Below are 23,153 nucleotides of genomic sequence, written 5' to 3' on the forward strand. Positions count from 1 at the left end.
AAAACAGACAAGCAAGACCTGTTTATGAAAAACACTACACTAAGATTGTAAAGAGTAAAGTAAATGGAATCATTGAATAGATGTCAAACACCATACCAACAAAACTGATGAGCATCATAGTTCATCAAACCACTTTAAAAATACAAAATGGCACAATTGTGATAAATGAAAACACGTCTCTACTACAATAAAATGCAATTTGCAAAATGACTCGGACCTCTGGACCAAGTACTTTGGAGAATAAAAATGATCTTACAGTAATCCATATGATGATCCAACAGACATTCAGAAAATGAACACTGCGTTTAATGATTTCATTTTCCACAGAGTGGGATTTCTTCAAGTAAACCTATAGTAGGTAACATGTCATTGTTCCGACCTCCCGTTAGTCTGACTGATTATTAACACTATCCCAAACCCTAACCTCAGTCTTAACCGGCCACGTAGGTCGCTAACCCTAACCTCAGTCTTAACCGGCCACGTAGGTCGCTAACCCTAACCTCAGTCTTAACCAGCCATGTAGGTCGGATTAACGGTATGTCGGACTTCCTGTATACACATGATCATATGCAGATAAAAGTTGAGTCAGATGAGTAAGCCAAAAAGACAAAGAAGTCCGATGTTGTCTTGCTTGCCTCTGCCTAAGCGCTTGGTGAAACTACAATGTTAAGGTTTTTCAAAACTACCGTTTCTCTCTAGCCCCTCTCCCCTGAGCCCTGGGTTAGTTCTTGACGTCCTTCTTTTCTTCTTCGGTCTTGTACGAGTGCCAAGTGAGTCGCTCCTCGTAGAACGAAATGACCACCTGTGGACACTTCACATTCGCCTCCTTGGATGACACAAGGTCCGCTTCATCAGAATTTTTCCTACAGGACAACACAAACCGCACGCATACTGAACTGACGGAATGTATTTAGACATAACATTTTATTTCACAGAGAGTATAGATCTGTGTGTAATTAGGTGTTATACTTAATACATAGTTGCTGAACTCGTTTATACACTTGACATGTAATTTGATAGATGCCAGGAATTAAAACCAGCTAAAAGTAAAGTGCAAACCATTTCATGAGGAACATGAGTTCTCCTGTGGAATCTGTGGCCCCGATGATCCTCTCAGGATCCAGACTTCTTGAGAAACCCCTTAATTTCTCATTCTGAAAAACAAGGTAAAGTTTTGAGTCAATGAAGATCCCAATCCCATCAGAAATGCAGTGCAAGTGATATTCTTTCCTAAAATAAGTGTTAAACAGCTCTATATTCTGATAGTAATCATTACCAAATACCAATACCTACAGCGTTTGTTCAGTTCTCCCTGGCTCTCCACCACTTCAGTAAACAGAAAATAAATTTTCAGATATACAAAGACAAATAAATAAACAAATAAATCAGCAGAAGAAATTGGAACTGGAACACTACAATTTTTCAGCTGATAAATGGGTACTCTCTCTTAATTGGCTGAAATTGGCAACCCACCTAAAAATGTATTTTATGTTTACAAAAGAACTGGAGAGACTGGTCTACTGGTCAGTTTCACTTTTTGTTATTTATTGGTCTTCTTGGGGGTTATCTGATGTCCCTTCTAACAAAAATAAAATCACTCAGTCCTTCGTGGTCTGGGCATTTCTGAGAATGTGTACTCAAATGAGCCGTCTGTTTTCTCCCCTACAGTAACATAGGACTAATGCAATGTGATTTCAAGGGAGAGTGGTTAACCAGGGTAACATAGGGATGCTTGTACAATCTCACACATCAATCCCATTATTTCCATACAGGACATGGTGGGAGGTGCGTTTGATGGTTCCCTTTGACCTTAGTTAAAAACCACTGATATAGTAGCAAACATTTACAGACTAAGAAAGAGCAAAGTAATGACTCACATCATCTTTTTTCTTCTTTGATTTACTATCATCCCCGTCGGAGGCTGCTTTCCTCTTGCCCTCGTGGGCTGATTTCTGGGACTGCAGGAACTCGGCTATAAGGTCTGGACAGTCCAAATTGTCCTCAGGCTCCCACGTGTTATCCTCTCTGGAGAGACGAAAATACACACGGTTTAAGTGAATATGAATCTATATTACTGCATGCACCGATGGAGTTGGCCACTTGTCGTCGTCGACACACTACCTGGACTTTTTCCATGTTAAATATTTTAAATGGCCTTTCAGCTTTAAAAGATGGAATGAAGTGGCAGGTGATGGGAAAGAGGCAGAAGAAAGGATGCGTGTAACTTTAGACGGATGCATCACAAGACTTTTAGTATTGTTTGTTGCCATGTTTTTCCATGTACTATAACTAAATATGAAAGTGAAGTACACAACTGTCCTAGTCCTACAGTAGGCGTGATCATGGCAACAAAATATTATGCCTTATCAACAAACGGATGTCATGGAATGGAAACATGTAGGCTATAATCTGTTGCAGGAACATTAATAACAACAAATAAAATACATTCAGAGGCTATGCTTTTCAAAAACAAATAAAATAAAGGGGGCATACTATATTTTTCTTTTTTCCGTTATTAATGTGTGACCCCACCTTTACCATCTCACTGTCCCCTGTGTTGTCCCAACTCCCGGCCCATATCTTGAGATTAGATAAACTAGCCTGAACACGGCAAGACGTGCTATAAAACTCACTCGGAGAAGCCTTTCCACTTGAGGAGGTATTCCACCCTCCCTTTGACCACTCGTCGATTCAGGACCTTCTCCACCACATATTCTTCCTCCTCCTCCTCCTCCTCTGCTGCTGCTGGTACTGCTGGTACTGCTGCTGCTGCTGCTGCTGGTACTGCTGGTGGTACTGCTGGTGCTGGTGGTACTGTTGCTGCTGGTACTGGTTCTGCTGGCACCACAGGATCTTCTGCCTTCTTTTCTTTCTCAGGTGAAGCTGGCATCGTGCTGTCCGACTGGCTGGGGGCTGCTTCTGTTGAGACAGGAGTCAAGGAGTAGACGGTTACTATACGTGAACACATCCACTCTGACAGTGAACTCAAAGCTCTTTAATGTCTGCACTGCAGGTGTTACAACTCAGAAGATGACACAATTATGGTCCGAAGGAGCCTAGGATTAAACCCTAATTAATGCTTTGTTGCACAGCTGTTTCGCTCGCCAAAGTAACTGATTGTCAGGCAACAACCGACCAAACAAGGACAAGTTAAACACAGAAAGTTATATTTTGGGAAATAATTATATTATGAAACCTTCCGTTACAGGGGGGGCATCGCTAGCGGATTCTGTAGTCAGGCTCATATTCGTCGAGTAGACCTTGGGACCAGTAGGTTTCTGGTCAACGTCAAGATCGTAGCATGATGGAAGCAACCAGGAATCAATGAGGTAGAGAGGAGAAAACAGCATTGGGAGAGAATGGGATTTATTTCAAATTATAAATGGGCAACATCTTGAGGCAGTAGGCTATAGATCAGAAAATATGCCAGATAAAACAATGTATTTTATGTACAGTTTTCTGTATACATTTTGTGACTTGTCCCACTTTTATACAGTCTCTATGACAGACAAGAGCAATATTGTTAACCTACAGTGCCTCAAAAAGTTACACATGTGCCATCGTCTTAGCCTCTTAGGGTACTGTGTACACACCTTATGGTACACACTCATTGGGTCTCTCTTTGCAGGTGCTAAATATAATGGGATGTAGGCTACTACTACTGAGTACTGACAGTGACAACTGTATATTAATAAATGTCTCAAAAATGTTTAAATGGCGCGGGTTCGGGGGCGGGGGGCGTTCCAGTGTTACATAACAAACGTCCTGGCTATGGGCGCGAGATCTCGAGAGAGAAGCGTGGCCATGGCAACAACATCTTCCATACATTTCCGTCCTTATTATCGCCAAAGGAAAACGAATTGTAATAATAGAGCTACTATTTCCTTAATCGATACATCATACTGGCAGACATCAGAGCGGACTCGAATTGTATGAATCCGCCTCTGCCTGCATCAAAACGATGCAAACGGAGCTTGCAACACCTGGTGGTGGCTGTGGAGTAGTGTGCAATGCAAGTTGCGAGAAATGCACGATTTAACAAAACATCAGCAGCTGCCACTGCCAGCCAAGCATTTTAGCATTCATCAGTCGATTGCATTCTCGTTGTGCAAACTAACGGAACAAATAGTTAATAAGTTAGTATTTATTCATTATAGCGTTATTGTCCAACGACGCGGGATAACAAGTAATAGGAGAAGACCCCACGACAAAGGGTGGATCGAACGAAGGGAACAAAGTCACATTCCTCCATGTTGCGTTAGCCTTTAGCCAGCATAACATTATGTTGATGTCTGATCTTTTTGCATGCAGATGAAAGTTAAGTGGTGAGTAATGTGCCACTACGTATATAAGTGCAACTCGACGCAAATAAGCCTTTCGGTCCCATGCTTGATATTAGCCAGCGGCATTCAATCAAACGGTTAACATTATTAGCGTTACCGAAACAACACATGTTTGGTGGGAGGGAGGGGGTGATCAAATGATACTCACCTAAATGAATTGGCAAAAAAAATAAACCGGATGTGAAAATGATAACGCAGAATCTGCCTGGTAAATGTAAACAAATGTGTTGTTCTGATTTCTTTATAGCCTATGAAAATAAATACCTATGGTCTTACAAAAGCTAAATGTATCGTCACCGCCCCCTTCGTCGTCTGGTATGAGAGAAAAAACCCGGCACAAAACCCGCTTGAACGAGAAATTGAAGATTTCACAGCACCTGGATGGACTGGATAGGGTTACAAGCATGCAGTGCGATGCCGTGTGTTTGGTATACAGATCTGCCTTCGCGGGCACTCACTAAAAGCCGGAATGGATCTGGGACGGGAGAACTCCTTTTTCAAAGTACATAATTGTATCACCTTCACTTGGTATTTGTAGTAAACAAGTTAACCGATGTATCAAAAGTCTTATAAACACATTGAACTCCAACATTGGCCTTACCAGTGTGTGTGTGTGTGTGTGTGTGTGTGTGTGTGTGTGTGTGTGTGCGTGCGTACGTGCGTGTTTCTGAATGGGGTAGTGATCATGGTTTTGTGAAATAAATCTGACAACACAAATGAATGACAGTTAAACAGTTTCCTTATCAAATCTATTATTACAAAAAGTTGGTATAAACTGTCATAGCAGCAATAACATAAGAATTACACACTAATAATAATAGACTTTTGGAGACAAGTTTCATTAGCCTACTAGACAGACATCTAGAGCTGCATGAAATACAAATGTAAAATATATCAGCAATAGGCCTATGTATGAATGTGCATGCCTAAATACAAACAATGAAGGGATGGATAGATGAGGAAAAATTATGTAAGAATTACATTTTATATTGTTATGTTGTTCACCTTTTGCTCAGTAGGCGGCAGGCCTATCATTTTAGCGTCAAGAAGATGACAGTATTGTTTAGGCCAGGCATTGCTTCACAAAGTGGGAGTCAGGGCAGGGGGTTAATATATATATATATATATATATATATATATATATATATATATATTACAAAATGTATTTACAAAATCTTGAATAACTGTAGGAGCCAAACATTTTATTTGTTGATTTTAGTTTTTGTTTAGTTTTTCCCACACTTGGTTTTGATGTTCCACTTCCTACTAAATTGATGAACTCCTGCTGTGTGTCTGCTAATCACCTTATAGTTATGGCAGCTGGGCACATGCAGTGGCATTCAGTGAGAGAATGGGAGTGAGTGAGCTCGATCTCTAGGCTCAATATTTTCTGTTGACCGTTTACTTTTACAGTTTACCGGTACCTACGTTTTCATTTATCAACCTTTTCAGTACATTTTGGACCTTGTCATTCTGTCAATAAACCAACTTAACAGTTCTGGATTTGTGTTCCTGCATGCCGACATGCGCAGCCGCATAGCACTACTTTAATTTGGTTTGATGGGAATTAAGTAGCTATAGTCGCTACATTATATTAGCATCACTGAGACCTTCTTGGCCAGCTGGACTGGCATGTGGAGAAGTCAAAGAACATGACCCTCCTCACCAAGTACGATTATTGATATATTAGGATACCGGTATACTTTATTTTTATTACCAAGCAAAGCAGCATCACATTCCCTTCCGGCACCCGGAATAGTGCTGCTTCGGTTGCGCCATCTATGGGTACAGTACACCGTACACAGTACACGTCTGTTGATTCATTTGTTGAATGAATAATACTTTATTAACAGTTTGCAATTAGTACGTACAGAGGTACGATTTACAATGATTGTTAAAAGGATGTAACACAAAAAGCTATAGGGGCTTAATTGTTTCCATTTGGTCATGTTGTAGGCAGGCCTACTTTACTCTCTCGTGCTGCCAAACTGTAAACACTAAACAGTGTTAATTGCCTTGAGCCTGCCCTGCACATAACTATTTTCTAATTTACATATAATGGTACAGATTATTATTCGTTGGTATGATGCTTTATAGTTCATCACTTTACTTACAACAATTTAATAATTTCTGGATTAATTAAGACTGACTGCACAATAATAGTTATATATCGGGTATACCCGATTTTCTTACAGTCTATGGTAGATATACAAGCCTCATTGCGCACGCCCCAAAATCACGTGTTACATCTACACTGGTGATCTATCAAATTCTGTGACTTCAGAGGTCGCTGTTTGCACATTCGACCTTAAAAGGGTTTGGAATACCATAGCTGCTGCTAGCCTGCGGCTACTGCTACTACTACTACTAGTAGTCTACTAATTTACTGACATAAGAAGAAGAAACATATTTTACGGAGAATTTGGATAAACAAAAACAGATTATGTGGAGTCACATAATTCGACATGACACCGACTTCAGTGTAATACCGGAAACGGACGTTCCTTTTATTATGACGTCACACCATCCTGACTTGCAAAATGGAAGGAAAGTCTGGTGGATTTACAGACCGTTTATTTACAACGATCGAACCTGTCTGGATACAGCAACCATCTGGTTTATGAAAGTAGGTACAGCTTTTACACGGTTCTCCATCTGATATTGCCTTTTTTGTATGTTACACAGGTCAAAATAATTTGACCATGCAGCAGCAGTAGGCAGTAGCCATGCAGGCAAGCCAGCTCTTGCTGTTTAGCCAAGCCAACTAGAAGACCGAGATTCTAGCTTTGACACCAAGTTTTCTTTATAAATATGATCTGTGAATTAAGGTTGGACAGGTATACTTTCAGTTTCTATCAGTTTGTTCCCCTCGTGTTTGTTACAGTGGCGGCAGGCTGCTGAATCAGCCTGTATAAATCAGCTTAATAATCAGGCCATGTAACTTTGGCAAGTAAACAATTGAAGCCTTATCAGTGTTTTGGTTTCGCCTGCCTGGAAGCTGCTTGGTTTGTTGGAGGCAGTGTGGTTTCAACTAAGCTAAGCACTCATCCTTGGATTTATTTGTACTACTACTACTACTACCCTCTTGTAAGTTGGTGTAGGTCGGTCAATCAAACTGTACTATGTAGGCTACAGTACAACTTGTACTGCGCCAAGCTAAACGGATTCCTTTGAATAGAAGCCTGTAAAAGTTAAATGAAGCGTGAGGGTTATGTCATTGTCATTTGGGTTGGGGATTGTCACTCACAATTGTATCATCTTGATTGCAAGGAAGAACATTTGCTTCACAGACTGCCAAACACCACCGCCTCTGGGTCTAACTGGGCTATAATACATTCTGCTAACTGCCTCTTGGAACAAAATGACAGGAAAAGAATGATCTGCTTTAGATATCCTTTCAAACATTTCCCAGGCAACCGAGGCAACAGAAGTTGCTGAGTCAATATTAGTTTTTGTTCTTCTTTTTTCCAGTGTTTATCTTTTAAGAAAAGGTATACATTGAGTCAGTCACAGGCATGGCATTACATAATAAAACATAGTTTAAGCCTCAGATCATTGCATTATTTAATCTTATTGATTTGCAGATGTTTCCTGTCCAGCGCACCCGGCTTCGATAGGATGAACAAGAGTCACAAAGAAGATGTAAATATCTGCCATTCTCTTCCTTGTAATGTTTTGTCTGTAAATGCATGCTCACATACACACACTCTAGTCTTGTCTACAGAGAATTTAACATAAATGAAGTCATACAGCAAAGCCTACATTGGTGGGGTTAAAAGCAAAGAACATTGCAAAGGAGGCATGTAACATGCTTCCACAGTAATTTAGCTCTCAAGACAGTGACTGTATCCTAATCCTAGCATTACTAACAATGACTTACCGTTATTGGTACAATTAACTAAAACGGGTGTATTATTTACCTTATAGTAATTCCATCAGCAGTAACACAAACATACACACAGAGATTTATATAATGCTAATACACACACACACACACACGTTGTTTATAGTTTGGTTTTTAGGAATTAATCTCTTTATTTAATATTTATACTTTTTTTCCCTCTCTCTCCAGGAGTTTATTGCCGTGCGGGTCCAAGACCCCCGGGTTCAGAATGAAGGTTCTTGGAATTCACATGTGGATTACAAGATATTTTTTCATGTAAGTAACATTTCCTCTACTAACATCAGGCTTACAAAGATGTATTGCACACAGCTTTTAGTGGAATTGTGTTGCATTTGTTGCAAATCAAAGCTTTGGCTGGTTGCTGCTAATGCAATTCATAATGGTTGTGTTGGATGTACAGTAGGTGTTAGCGGGCTGGGTATTGCCTACAAACTCACGATCGATACGTATCACAATACAGAGGCCACGATACGATATGTATCGCAATATGCATTGATTTAGAATAATCACAGCATGTCCTATCAAATTTAAATAAATACAATTATTACGATAGATACGATTATTTGAACCAACCCATACATTAGTAGGTGTGCCTAGATTTATGGGAATGCTAATGTTCAAGCATGGACAGTAACTATTGTCAGTTATTGGCACACCGAATTCGAACACACCCATTATTACATGTATTAGCCGCAGCTGTGTTGCTTACATCACTGTACTATGTCAATCTGCAACCTTCCATGTTTTTAAATTGTTAAATATTTTTAACATTAGACAAAATGCCAAATCAGGTCTAGGATTTCATTCTCATTTACATTCATGGCACCTGGAAAAGACTCGTTACAGTTAAAGCTGCCATGCCATTGTGCCTGTGAATATGTTTTCAGCAACCCTAACCCTTGGGTCTGACTCCTGACCCTGACTTTGTGGTTCCCTCTATGGCAGAGTTTGACACAATGTCTTCTATAGTTAAGATTGCTGTGTCAGCAGCAGTATGGCTCATTGCCTAGACACTGTTTTGGTGTGAGTCATGAAATTAGCTAAGCACATGACCACATTTCAGCATTATTGTTTTCATGTAGTTTCCATGGGACTTGCATGAGGCAGGTTATGTGCTGCTCAGTCAAATGAGCCGGTCAGTGACAAACGAAGGGTAAACTCTGGAGATTTCCATTAAAAGAAATTCAGATCATGTCAGTTTTCACTGAAGTCCAATTTCTACTTCGTTGTTATGACCGATGAATTATGGGTGGACCCCTAAAAAACTGTTTCCCGTAAATCAGTTATATTCCAATTCGGCTTGATACGAGACACTCAGAGTTAACATCTACTAGTTATAGTTAAGTGTTCAAGACCATAGACCAGACAAGTCACAACGTGACTCTTTGCTGTTATGTTGGCCTTCTAAACCACTGCCAGTGGCTCTGGTGGCCTCTTGCTATCTCAACGTAACCCTGTTTTGACCTTTGGAGAGCAAAGGCCATACAGAACATCAATATTCCCATTCTTGTTTGTGTTTGTCTCAGCATGTTTTTTATTTTAGTTTCCAAATATGTTGTTGTGTATTGCTTTGATTTACAACTTTCCTTCACATTGTACTTTCTCAAGCATAGTAAGCGGTTTCATTTTATCAAATCTAAGATCCTTCTCAGAGCACTACAGTTTCTGGCTTAGTCATGAAATGAAATATGTATTGATTTTGGTCTAAATAAAGGTATCTAGTGCAGTGCATGTATTATTCTTCATCTAGTCATTCTAGTGTATCTCCATACCTATCGTGACTTCCTGACTTTTCCCTTCCATTGTAACTGAGATGGATTCGGGTTCGTTGTAATCCAGACAAATACGTTGCAGAAAACGTGTTTATCTGTCCCTGAAAGGAATTTGTTCGTCTGCGCTACAATGTGACTCCTTCAACGTGACTCGGAATTGATTATAGCTTCCCAAAAGGTTGCTTGTTGCACAACAATGTTTGGAAGGTGTCACAGTTTGCTGTAGCAAGTTAGCAACTCTGCTTTGAGGGTGACAAATTGTATGTACCCGGTATGTTTAGATCATGCAAGTTGACCGTGTGATACTTTCCAATCCAATGACCAAATTGTTCATAGAATGACAAATTTGTTTTTTAAATTCTGGATACATTTCAAATTGTATTTGGTTCTATATTCATAGGCATAGCCATAGGACATAATATGCATCATCAGCAGTAACACACTCTTTGCTCTTTCTTTTCCTCCCAGACCAACAGTAAAGCCTTCACGGCCAAGACTTCTTGCGTGCGTCGGCGCTACAGCGAGTTTGTCTGGCTCAAGAGGAAGCTGCAGAAGAATGCTGGCTTGGTGTAAGTGTGTAATTCTGCACAATAAGAAGCGGTCGTTAACCCATGCTTAAGTGTTTGTTCTATACTGAGATGAACCTCCCGACCCCCATGCTACAAAGATAAAGTGAATGTAAACACATGCACACATGCATTGATGCCGTCAACACACATTTCTGTGGCAATTAACACGACATATTACGCAGGTTACATGCATGTATTGTATATAACATACTGCATCTATAATCTGTTTCCTACTTTATTATTATGTCATCTAGACCAGTCCCAGATCTGCCTGGCAAGTCGCTCTTCTCCTTCAGCAACGAGGACTTCTTGGAGAAGAGAAGGAAAGGTCTTCAAATCTTTCTGGACAAGTCAGTTCCTTCTCTACAACCATTATCACATTTAATCTGCTGTCAACATCGTTGTTGTGACCAGTGTTGGGAGGCATTACTGTAACGCAACTACTTTTTGCGGTAACTAACTAGTAACATAACTAGTTACTCTTTCCAAACGGCAGCAACTCATATTCTTTATGCGGGATGTGGTTTGGGTTTCGGGTGATTTTGAGGCCCTGCTTCCTCACTGTTCTCTCAAATATTTCTTGAAGAGAACATGGCGCCTTATCAATGATAAGTAGTTATTTAAAGTAACTTGGACACTCGGGCATGAAGGAAGCATGAGTTCAAATCCATTGATCTCCCCATGTCCCCCATATATGGGGACTAGGTTGGTGGAGGGTGTGTAGAGCCCAGGATCACATTAGATGATTGACACAGGGGTGAAAAATGGGTTACAAAATCGTGGGATAAAAAAAACTTTCCCAACACTGGTTGTGACACAAACCTCATGAGTCATGTGACTCTTTATCATGTGTGTGTGTGTGTGTGTGCTTATTTTTACGTGTCTCCTGACTATTTTAACAAAAAAAAAAACCTGTCTTATGTGTATTGACTTCACCACAGAGTGCTGCACACGATAGTATGCCTGTCAGACAGCCAGCTCCACCTCTTCCTACAGACCCAGTTGCCTGTGGGTCACATCCTGGACTGCGTGCAGGGCCACACCCCATACACTGTGACGGACGCCATCCTCACCTACGCCTCATCCAACCAGGGCTACGCTCAGGCTCAGGAGGACGACGACTCCGTCAAGGAGCCCACTTTGACAGTTAGCTATGAGTCCATGGAGAGGTACGTCCAAGAGACATACCATACTACTAGTTACCTGTAGATCTTTAGGGAGACTTTGAGGAATAAGTTAACCAGCTCCCAGTTGGAAGTCCTCATCTGGAAGATCATATATATATTTTTTTTAACTTGTTATATATATCATATATTTCAGAGTCAATTGTTTTGTTAAGCTTGGGGCTCGGTTCGTTTGAATTATTTCAATAAATGGTGTTAAAAATGTGATAATCTATTTACAATTTCCATTTACACTTTGAATTGAGTGGACCTATAATGGCACGAGTTCAGTAAATATTCAGTGGTCTGTTTTCCTTCCACAGCCCAGCTCCTCATCTACCTAAAGAGACGTCCAACCCTGAGTTACTCCCTTGCAGTGACCCTGTCCACAGCGACGCCCTGTTGGAGATCCATGATGCCGACACAGTGGCGTTACAGTTCTGTCCCGCTGAGCCGTCCTCCCTGAAAATCTTCCAGAAGGACAACCACCTAGAGGCTGTCGTGGAGAGACACAGCCCAGTATCCGTGATCTTTTTTGTGGGGGACAGCGAGGAAGACCCTGAGAGACTCGTCCCGGTAGAACAGCGTGGATGTCAAATACAGACTCCTGTAGAGGTGCACTCACCCATGGGGACTGGCTTTGAGGCCAACTGTGAGGATTTGGAGAGCATGATTGAGGAGGACTGTACAATAACAGAGAGTCCTAGTATGTCAGACACGGGCAAAGAGACGGTTCCCAGCATGAGTGTCCCTCATTTTGACTCCCAGGAAGAAGTTGGTCAAATAAATGGTCTTGGAGAAGCTGCTGTAGATGATGACAGTAAAGAGTCAGACATTGTAGAACATAATATTAGCTATGCGGAACAGGGTCTAGAGACTCTAGAACATAATGTTAGCTTTGAGGACATTCTAGAAGACAACGATGTTCATAAAGCCCATGTCATCTCCGAGGAACAGATTCTAGAAGGTCATATCCCTGCCGAACAGGTTGTAGAAAATCTCACTGCCGAGGAGACACTTGTAGAACACGTAATCTCTGAGGCTGTTGTGCTAGAACTTGCTAGCGGCTCTGTGGACCAGGTGCCAGAGGACCATTGTCAAGAGGAAACTTCGAGTGGAGAAGGACTAACGGATCCAGGTGAAAAAGAGAGTTGCAAACTGTACTGTCCAAACGAGACACTGCTACTGAATTCTGAACCCAGCCCCGAGCAAGACCACAATGTGAACGCCGGTGACGAGGTGGGGGGCGAAGCTGGCAACGCCACCCGAGAACCCAGTGCTTCATCGGACCAAGCTCAACAGGAAGGTGATGCGTTTGATCTCAGAGAGCAGGAAGACAATGACATGGACAACCACTCTTCTTCATCGTCCGATATTGTTGAGGTTAGTGAGGATGATGACATTCATGACGAGGAAGAGACAACTTTGCAGCAGGCAAACGACTTCAAGGAGGCTACTCCAGAAGAGATAATCCACTGCCCAGAGGCAGAGGTCTCCAACAATGGCATTTTAGATTTCCAAATGAACGGAGACACTGGGCAGAAAGAGCACAATTCAGAGGTGACCGATACCTGCGAGGATTGTGAAATTGCGTACACAACCAACGTTGGCAGCTTGCCTAAAACTGTGGAAGCGGAGTGCTCTGGCTCTGTAGATGGCAAGGATTTGATCACAAGCAGTGACTTGGATGTGATAGAGTGTAGCGCTTTGGCTGAATCAGCCGACAGTGAACTCACAGAGCAGCTTACCTTGTTGTCCTCACTGTGTGTAGAAGAGGAGGAGAACCACGATGGGGAAGCTGAATGTCAAACGACACTGTCGAGCGTGGAAGACTAGAGCGCTCACACTTACTGAGCTTCAACAATGAATAGTGGGATGTCCTGTTACCCAAAGACACATTGGCTCATGTTCCCAGCTGCACATGCACATGATGCACAGCACATTTTAAGTTTTATTCCTAAAGTCTAATCATTTTGTGGCTTGAAGTTCATCAGTCTGTAGTTTTAATATATAGAGGAACCAGTCTAACACAAGTGTTTTACCAATTCGGAGTCAAGTTGACATCTTTCAAAATGGTATGTCATGTTTCTTTTAATAAAAGCCCAATACATACATAAGCACACACATCCAGCAGCACAAATCTACACAGTTGAACAGCAGAGGGCGCTCGGGCTCACAAATATGTATGTGTCCTAGGAAGGATTTATATAGCCACAACAAAACCTAACCATACATAGTATTTGATAATGTAAGCCATTTCAATACATCTCTATTTATATGCAAATATAAATTATCTTTACCCAAGCTATGGCTAAGCATTTTAATAGTGAAGAACAGGGAAAACAATTCAATTATTCAAATAATCAAATGGATCTACAAGCTTGTATTTTCAGTATATCAGATTTATTTTCCATCCTATTTACTTTTCACCTATAATGATACGAATAGATTATTAAAAAAATTACTTTATAAGAAAAAACTACATAGTTCCTGTCTAGGGTGTGCTTACGTACACAAGCATGCTTTATCATACAGTCAATGTCTTATCAATTGGGTGGGGTGAGGACAGAATATTTTATCCAGTTAACAGTGCTCTGCTCATGTTCAGGGAAGAAAAATGCATGTTTTTTTAGAGAGAGAGGCAGTCGACATGAACAGCAGTTATCTTCACCTTAAACCATAGGTGCCGGATTAAACGTGTTTTTCATTTAAACCTCAAACTCATGCATGTTCAGATAGCCAGACCATAATCTCTGAGATGAACGTATTCATGCTTGAGCCTAAATTGTCTGTTCAAATCTCATCTTGGGTGTTTGACTCCGATATTGTGACATGCTAATTATGCTGGTGTTTTTCCATTAGTTGAATGCACTGCTTTTTAAAAAGGGATAAACATTTCTATAGTGCTGTTTCATACGGAACTGAGCCTTTGGATGTTTTTGTTTTAATGGACAGCCTAGCAATTTTAAACTGATTTGTTGTGAACTAATAGTCTACAGCAAGTTTCATTATGCCTGACCAGTTAGTAGTCTACACTGTCAAACACAACTGTACTGATTCTGGGGCTTGCTTTTTTTTTAATGCATTTTAATGGTCCACCTTTTGTTAAACAGGGGAGTTGGCATTCTTTATAAAAAAAATAATATTTAAAATGTGAAGGAGAAAAGAGAGATGGTATTTTCTAATGGGGATCTACAAGGGCAATGAGACAAACCCTGGAGACTACGTCATGCAGACTACACATCTGTTAAACTGGGTTTTAATTTAATTTCAAATAAATTGCTTTTCACAGCAGTCTTTTGCATGTGTTTTGTCTATTTCAGTACTTTTGAATTGCAGACACTTTGGCATTTCTTGGAGCATGCTTGCTACCCTGTGATTAGGAATGATTAGAAAAACACTGAATTTAATTTTATAAACTCGTCAACAGTAGTGAATGTTATTGCACTCATCAGGAATGTCATCTTACATGAGACAATATTATGTAATTTCATTTGAAATATTTTTCACATTGTACACAGCAGTTTATTTGATCTGTGCCAGTGGTGAAACTACAGCTGCATTAACTGAACATAGGAAATAATTTGCTGTACACTTTTGCAGTACAGTAACACATTTTATATATTATGACATTTAATCTAATTGACATATTCATGTAACCATTATTAGGTCATATGATTTAATAACCAAAACAAATTTACACTTATAGTAAGTAGTAACAGTGACTCGTTGAAAAGAAATTATTTCTACTTATCAAGAAAATAATTTCTGTGAGCAACACAGTTGAACGAGGAGCGTAGTAGTATAGTTTATAAAATACACACTCTTAGTGACTATTCTTTTTCTCTGCTACATCTGACAAGTCTCTCTTATCGGCCTTAAAGTCCAGGGCAGGGCAGATGTGTCTCTGGCAACTCTGTGGGAGAAAACAGGCGCACGCTATCAGGGAAACATGCATAAATAATTCAGTATTCATTCAAGGCTGTGCCTGTGCCTATCTAACTGTATTAGGGAATCATTTTCTTAAATAGGACAACTGACGCTGTAATCATGCTTTTGTTACACATATTCATTCTCGAGCGTTGCCAATTCCACCGCTTGGATGGCTTTTTTGCAGTACTTCTTCCAGCCACCAGATGCCATAAATGGCAGGTCAACGGCTGAATATACCTCAATGGCAATCTGGATGAGCACCAGGGGGACCGTTTCTGTGTATTAGGGCCACGGTAATGGTCCATAATGGTGATGATAAGAGAGTGCCTGGGTACCTGTTGGAGCTCAGAGGATGTAGGCGGGGTGAAGGAAGTCCTTGGGGACGATCCCCACGGTGCCGCTGATCTCGCCGACCCACCAGCCATGGATGTTGTACTCCTGAAAAACCCAAGATGAACAAAGGAAGGGCTGTAACTCCTATAGGCTGAGTTTGCACAACAAATGAATGGCTGAAGTATAGGCTCTGGCGTCCGTGTACTGATTACCGTTGTTATTATATTTGCTTAACGATAATAAAATAAATATGTAAATTAAAAGCACTGCCAAGGCAGCTAAGACATTTGTTCTTTGTAACAGCTGCAGGTAGAAAACTAAACCCAGGGCTACTAAAAACTTCTAAATGAAAAGAGAAAGAAAACCGAAAGTCAAGGTCACATGATGAAAATCAGCAACAGCATTAAAATATTCAATTGATGAGATGAAATAAACGCACCGAGTAACTAAATAAAATGAAATAAAATAGCTCTGATACTGTGATACAGAGGGCGAGTAGAGTTCAGCATGCAACAAAACGTATTATTTTGTTACCATTATTGCTTATATAAATGTAAAGCTTAATCAATGAAATGACATTATAGAATTACAATCAGGACAAAAGAGATCTGAGTAGTATTGGGGAAAATAAAAAACTGTCCTTGTATAAACCTTTTCAATGTGATATAAATGATGCTATGGGCTGTATGTAACCAGAGTCTGAATGAGGTTCTCTCTGCCCTGAGGTCAGAACCCCATGCAGGCTCCACTCAATCTGACAATAGCGTTTCTATAAATGAAGTGTAAAATGCACGATTAAATCATAGTCAAACACATTATTACTATCATGATAATGGTAATGTGGGAGATTAAAACTACTACTGCCTACAGTTTAACCTCCAGCAACCAGAAAAACAAAATCACGCTGCCTATGAGCTTTCACAGAGCAGCTTGGACTAGGAGTTACAGCGTGGCCAGTCTCAGAAACCATCGGCTATATACGGTCGCATTCATATGCAGATATCTGTTTAAAGAGATTACAGTGGGGCAAAGGTGAAGGTACGGTTATTTTGTATTGTACTGAACATGAGTCTGCTGAAGTGAAACCATCCGAATAGGAACAATAATGCTGAGTTTACTTTACCAAATGGAAGTATAATCTTCCATAACATTTTCCATGTGTGAACCAGGACAGATGTTCAAATAATGGTTTTTGTTCCATACATTTAAACTGAATATAGTTCAAATGTAGACTTCATCTGAATTATTATTTTTCTTTTTTAAGTTGACGATTCTATTCAGTGAATAGGATCACAAATCTGTACAGGTTTATGATTTTGGTTCCCATTCAAAATATATTTGTCTTTTCATATAGGAGAATATGACTTGACTCACATTTACACTTAATATACTGTATATATAATGGACAAAACAAAATCCCATGGTTTGCAAGAAAATAAATGATCTGACAAGTGACAACACAATGTCACAAATTCCTTGACTTGTCCATACAGCATGTTCTGTAAACCCCATTATAACGGACTAGTGCCACACACACACACACACACATTAAATTGTTTCCACCGTGCCCGGGTTCATTCAAGCGCTCCGTGCATTTATGTGATTGACTTACATCAGCCACCGCATGATAATTTGATCACAACAGTTGGTCTCTAACTACCAGATCAATATTTGGCCAGCGACCAGGGGGGTGGGTTCCAGCTGAGCAGACGAGCGGAGGCACCTGCCCACAGTCATTTTCCCACCCTGATGGAGGGGAAGAGGCCCACCACTCGTCTCTATACTCAGTGGTACGGCAGATTGAGAATGGGAGTGTGGACGCTTCATCTCGGCTCCGAGAGGAGTATCCAGCCAACGGCTGCTTGACTGCGCACATGTTCACATGCGCGTGTGCACTGCACACACATAGACTATACTAGTATACGTACAGTGCACACAGTGCATGCACGTCGACATGTGCAGCAGGGATGCACAAATGTACACACATAATAACACAAAGCCCTCCTAAAAGCACTGGCACAATAGTTTATTTGAAGTGAAAATGTGATATGGAAATTAAATTCTGTAATGAGCGCAGATGACACGTTGAAAGAAGTGTGTAATCTTTTATTGAAGAGCGCCAGCTGGGACTAGAAGTTCTGATTAAAAGCAGAGCTAACGTCATGTTTCAAAGACTGCTTGTCTCCTTCTGTCGACTGCGGCTACATAGCAACACATGGACACATACGAACAATTTGAGGCCATGCCCAGCAAAATCTGGAGTGTTACTTTAGCTCTGAACGTGTACAACGTGAATTGTAGTGGTCCAGTTTCTAATAAGGCCTGTGTAATTTGTTCCTAATTGTTTTACAAACACATTGGCTCACACTGACTCTACACACATACACATATATAGTATTTATATATCCTGTAAGTCAGTGCCGGTTCTAGGCCTTTTGAGGCCCTAGGCAACATATTTTTCTGAGGCCCCCCCCTCCTGCTTTGCCACGCCGGGGGGGGGTCCAGAAAAATTTGTAAATTTGCCATGAAAATGCTTCAATCTGGTGCACTTTGAGATCAAAATTAAGAAGCCAGTAGCCCATGTAAGGGATAGGGGATACATGAAAAAATCCTCGTTATCCTCGTTTCTCATCATTTTGGACCATGGGCTATAGCCCATATCGTACGGCATACTATAGCACGCCGTTTTTCATCATTTTTGAGGATTTGCGCAATTTCCGCAATTTTAAATTTCCACAATTTCCGCAATTTTCAATTTCCGCAATTTCTAATTTCCGCAATTTCCACAATTTCCAATTTCCACAATTTTCAATTTCCGCAATTTCCGCAATTTCCGGAAGTGACTGTAAGCTTTCATAATGCACATACACCATCATATACAGTATATCGTCCTGTCGGGCAGAAACCTCTTAAGTCCATATTGTAACTTAATGTTTCACCTTACATGGTCATACTAACGTCACTGACAAAAGCATCAGCGCGGCACGTTTCGAGCTTGCGGATCTACTACTTTTAGCAGGTCTTTTTTCTTCATTTGAATCCTGAAAAGTAACAGTTTTGGACACGCCGATGTGAGATCTCCCCCCCCCCCCCCCCCGACAGAGAGACGATATGGTAGCTTATGTGCGTGACTCACAGTTTCTTTCAGTAACGGATGGGCATGTGTGACGGATGGCACGTCGTCAGTGGATATTCCTGTCATGTATAGACCTCTGACACCCCTCTCTCCCCCGCCAGAGGAATGAGAGGCAGGCCTGCTGTGTTAATGAGCGCTGCTCTGGACAGCCAGGATGGATGGGCCAGTCAGAGAGAGATGGTCCGCCACACTCAAGTGTTCTCAGAGCACGTCGAGTTATAGGACTTAGACCATGATAAGCAGCTCATCCATCCAGGCCCGTGAGACTGCCGTGTACGTTATCGTACGTTCTGTCCCACGAAAGCTTGACTGACAAATTCAGACTCTCGCATATATATATATATATATATATATATATATATATATATATATCCCCCCCCCCCCCTTTTTTTTTAAAGAGTGACCTCGCCAAAGGCAGCATGAAACACTATTACATCAATAAACTAAACGTGTATCACACACTACATACAAGTGAACACAATATGTACTAATCTCTGTATCCTTTAAAAATAGATTTCAATTCACCCATAGTGATCAGCTCAGATAGGTTCAGACCCTTCGGCGTATACACATAATATGTTGTGACTGACTGACCATGTCAGTTGCCCTTGTCTAGTCTTGTCCTGCTTTTTCTCTTGTCTCGTTTTTCTCTTTGGAGGTCTGTGCCCCGGCCAGTGTAATAACTGAGTGGGGGGCGCACTACTATACACACACACACACACACACGCACACGCGCGCACACACACACACACACGCACACGCACACGCACACACACACACACACACACACACACACACACACACACACTTTGTATATTTATATATACCGTACACTCATGCATCATGATGGAGTTGGAATGTAACTTTAATGGTGGGAAAGCACTAGTCTGTATTGGCACTGAGCACCCTGTGGTCCCGCAGAGGAACGAGCTGTATCGTGGAAAACAATTTTGGCTGCCGTACTCAGTGGAGAGGACGTGTAAACCAGAGGAAGAAGTGAGAGACAGACGGACGGGTGGGGGGGGGTCTGATGGGTGGTGGGGGGTTAGGCATCAGAGAGAGAGAGAGAGAGAGAGAGAGTGAAAACAGTTTTTCTCTCCCTTGGGGGCGTCGCAGCACTATTCCACCAACCACGCACTGACAGAGAGTTTTATTTATCTCCGTGGCCCATCTGTGCAGTCGGTCTCAAATTCTCCCCGAGAAAGGTCTTTGGGATTATCAGCACCGCCATTTTAATACAACTGCTACATCACGGGAGTGGGGCGCCAATGGCGGTGGAAGTCTGTCAGGCGTGCCGACGAGTCCATCTCCCTCGCACTTGAAGCCGGGTTCACCCAGAGTACACCTGCTGTAATAGGGACATTCAAAGCGCCAGCCACCGAGAGTAAATTATTCAAATGGCAAAAGCTGTGCTTTCGAAAGTCTACGGTGTCCTTCTCAGTGTTTGTCTGTTGTTGTCTTCCTTTCTTGTCTCCAGGCCGGTTCGGCTGTGACCTCTTTCATCTTAGGATGTGGGGGGAAATTCGAAGGTGAAAACAAAGACGAGACAGTTGGCAGAGCTGGCCACATGAACGATGACAACCAAATCCCCATGAACAAACAGACAGACAGACAGACAGACAGACAGACAGACAGACAGACAGACAGACAGACAGACAGACAGACAGCTCACACTGTAAGGAGTTCTCTCTGGGGTTCCCAAACCAAGTGTCCCTCAGCGGCTAGCCGGGGCTCTGGTCAATGTCCGGCTGTAATATCATTAAGGACTTGGACCAGGCTGCATGCAGCGCTCTGTGTCTGCACGCCTAATTTGTGGGAAGCAACACGTACGTGACAGCAGTGGAGTGGCCTGGCCCGAAACACGGATCAAATCACTGCTCGCATTCCAACCCCAGCTCAGACAGAGAGATGGCAGGGGTGGGGGGCGGGGGGGAAGAGAACAGCGCCACGCGGTGGCGGCTGGAGAGCATCGACTCTGTGACCTCCCGGTGACTCCTCCGTCGAGAGCGGGCGGGGGGCAGCGTGGGCGGGGCCGCCATCGGGAGCACGTTGCCATGGCAACACCTGCAGTGTACCGGCGCGATCGTTTATTTACCACTCAGGGGGCTGGCTAATGGTGGCGCTCTGATGGGACCCATCGCTCATGTTCCACGCCGCAGCACGGATTGACAGCCAACCGTGCCTGGAGAGGCGGGAGAGGGTCGGGGCCGAGCCCGGGTCGCTGTGAGGGACAAGGACCAACACAGGCGGACAGGAGAGACCACTTTTGCGTCACGCCAGGACAAAGACAGACCCCCCCCCCCTATCTCAATTTGAGATTCTGGGTGTCTTTTTCCCCCCCCACTTTTTGCATAATCTGAAAAAAATCCTGACCGTCACAGGCCCATTCTTACACTCTCAGAATTAAATCAACACTCGGCACTGTACAGTGAACACCGACACAAAAAGTCACCTTCCGTGGCACACATACTTATTATCACACTTAAACACACATACGCAGACGCGTGTGCGCAACCGCACAGATACGCATGCATGCATGTACGCTCCCAAATGCATACAAACCAGGGGGAGTGCTAATAAGCCTGACACATGAGGCATCTCTCCTCGGCCACCAGCTGACTGAGGCAGGCCTTGGGCGTGATGAAGAGCAGGAAGTCTCTCATTGCCCTGCCGCTGAACCCACCGCCTGGGTGTTACCATCTCTCCCTCCCTCCCTCCCTCCCTCCCTCTCCCCTCCAACCGCCCCCTCATCTCTTCCTATCTCTCCCTTTCTTCTTCCGTCTCTCCTCCCGACGCCCTCTCCTCGTTCTTCCTCTCTGTCTCTCTGTCTCTCTGTCTCTCTCTCTCTCTCTCTGACTCTTTCTCTCCTTGTCTTGCATAAAGTCATCAGACACATGCACTGCAGCTCTGCAGTTCTCCCATCCACTACTCTCGGCCTAACAAAGAAACATGGACACCTCCGCTCGGCTGGACCCACTGATCGGTTTAACCCTCAATCAGGTTACAGGGAACCCTGCTCTCTGTCTCTCTCTCACACACACACACACACACACACACACACACACACACACACACACACACACACACACACACACACACACACACACACACACACAGGTACGTTTTCAAATGCTCGGCAAATGTCTTGATAATAAACCGTAAACTGGTGGTAAAGTTACTTATTTGAGGAGTGTTCACCCCCACCCCCACCACACCACACCACCACCCCCGGCCCCAACCTATCCATTTAGAGATATGAATGATAATTCTGCACAATCAGAGAAATGAAATGGCTACTTAGTGTCCGTTCTTTCCTGAGCGGCCTTTTAATTAAATCAGAGAATTGGCTTCAAAGTGGAAACATGACGGAGCATGAGAACGTTTGAAAATATCTCAGGGACGGCTGAGATTTAATAAAAAGGAAGAACCCATACTCGCTCCTTTTGTAATGGCCGCCTGGGATTACGGATGACTCCTTAACTTAATAGCAATTTAAAGTGGATTTGTGTATGCTGCTGAGTGTCTGTAATGATGGCTGTTTACGCCACCCCTCGTTTATAATAATTAAGCAGAATGGATCGAGGGGGGGGGATACGCTGGGCACGGTTCTGGACTATTGGCTGGAGCTGAATAATGACCTACTGTAGTTGACCGGGGAATGACCGCTGCCTCCTGCGTGACCCTGCACCCCAGACTCCCCCCCCCACCCCTCTCTCTACTTTGGGTGGTAAATAGGATGTCTTGCCTGTCTATAGCGTCTTGGTGTCTATGGACACAATAGCAGCCGGGGGTCTTTAAATGGCTGTGTGTGTGTGTGTGTGTGTGTGTGTGTGTGTGTGTGTGTGTGTGTGTGTGTGTGTGTGTGTGTGTGTGTGTGTGTGTGTGTGTGACAGAGTAAAGCGCAGAAAGAGAGAGGAGAGACTGAGTTCACACAAAGGGATAAAGGGACCCCCACCCCCTTTTGTCTTGACTTGACTTTTCCATCTGATTGTTTTCCCCA

The 23,153-nt window shown here is 42.5% G+C and overlaps 3 protein-coding genes across 6 annotated transcripts in view; 1 reads left to right on the forward strand and 2 right to left on the reverse strand.

The window, feature by feature from the left end:
• Positions 1–16: 16 nt before the first annotated feature.
• cbx1b (chromobox homolog 1b (HP1 beta homolog Drosophila)) lies at positions 17–4,806 on the reverse strand. 2 transcript variants are annotated; one of them, XR_013965721.1, is made up of 7 exons: positions 4,492–4,806; positions 3,197–3,278; positions 2,634–2,919; positions 1,878–2,025; positions 1,060–1,154; positions 463–863; positions 17–424 (listed from the first exon to the last, which is right to left on the reverse strand). XR_013965721.1 is itself a non-coding variant. In XM_080788489.1 (6 exons), exons 2-6 carry the CDS (start codon positions 3,243–3,245, stop codon positions 722–724), a joined length of 720 nt encoding a protein of 239 aa, XP_080644615.1. In that variant the 5' UTR covers positions 3,246–3,278; positions 4,492–4,806; the 3' UTR covers positions 17–721. The 2 variants fall into 2 exon arrangements, 1 of the variants encoding a protein (XP_080644615.1); XM_080788489.1 differs by having other exon boundaries at positions 17–863.
• On the forward strand, positions 4,281–15,045 carry snx11 (sorting nexin 11). Of its 3 annotated transcripts, none has more exons than XM_080788487.1 (7): positions 4,281–4,317; positions 7,928–7,985; positions 8,416–8,502; positions 10,488–10,588; positions 10,843–10,938; positions 11,530–11,757; positions 12,075–15,045. In XM_080788487.1, the coding sequence occupies exons 2-7, from the start codon at positions 7,962–7,964 to the stop codon at positions 13,585–13,587; spliced, it is 2,049 nt and encodes a 682-aa protein (XP_080644613.1). In that variant the 5' UTR covers positions 4,281–4,317; positions 7,928–7,961; the 3' UTR covers positions 13,588–15,045. The 3 variants fall into 3 exon arrangements, with proteins under 3 accessions (XP_080644613.1, XP_080644612.1, XP_080644611.1); XM_080788486.1 differs by having other exon boundaries at positions 4,300–4,325; XM_080788485.1 differs by lacking the exon at positions 4,281–4,317 and adding an exon at positions 6,877–6,969.
• A 148-nt stretch (positions 15,046–15,193) lies between these two features.
• The window catches only part of skap1 (src kinase associated phosphoprotein 1), a 46,388-nt gene continuing 38,428 nt past the window's right edge, over positions 15,194–23,153 (reverse strand). The window contains exons 13-14 of the mRNA XM_080788488.1: positions 16,020–16,122; positions 15,194–15,667 (exon numbers count right to left, since the gene is read on the reverse strand). Coding sequence (XP_080644614.1) covers positions 16,030–16,122 — 93 coding nt within the window. The 3' untranslated portion in view covers positions 15,194–15,667; positions 16,020–16,029. The remainder of the gene's footprint in view (positions 15,668–16,019; positions 16,123–23,153) is intronic.

The sequence above is a fragment of the Protomyctophum bolini genome (genome assembly GCF_963924005.1).
Source record: "Protomyctophum bolini genome assembly, chromosome: 18".
Classification (NCBI taxonomy): Eukaryota; Metazoa; Chordata; class Actinopteri; order Myctophiformes; family Myctophidae; genus Protomyctophum; species Protomyctophum bolini.

Coding starts and splice junctions, on each gene's coding strand:
- cbx1b (XM_080788489.1), bottom strand. CDS start 3,245: ATGAGCCTGACTACAGAATCCGCTAGCGATGCCCCCCCTGTAACGGAA. Junction 2,920..3,196: donor TGCCCCCCCTGTAACGGAAG/GTTTCATAATAT, acceptor CTGTCTCAACAG/AAGCAGCCCCCAGCCAGTCG. Junction 1,155..1,877: donor CAAAGAAGAAAAAAGATGAT/GTGAGTCATTAC, acceptor CTTGTTTTTCAG/AATGAGAAATTAAGGGGTTT.
- snx11 (XM_080788487.1), top strand. CDS start 7,962: ATGAACAAGAGTCACAAAGAAGAT. Junction 7,986..8,415: donor ACAAGAGTCACAAAGAAGAT/GTAAATATCTGC, acceptor CTCTCTCTCCAG/GAGTTTATTGCCGTGCGGGT. Junction 11,758..12,074: donor AGCTATGAGTCCATGGAGAG/GTACGTCCAAGA, acceptor TTCCTTCCACAG/CCCAGCTCCTCATCTACCTA.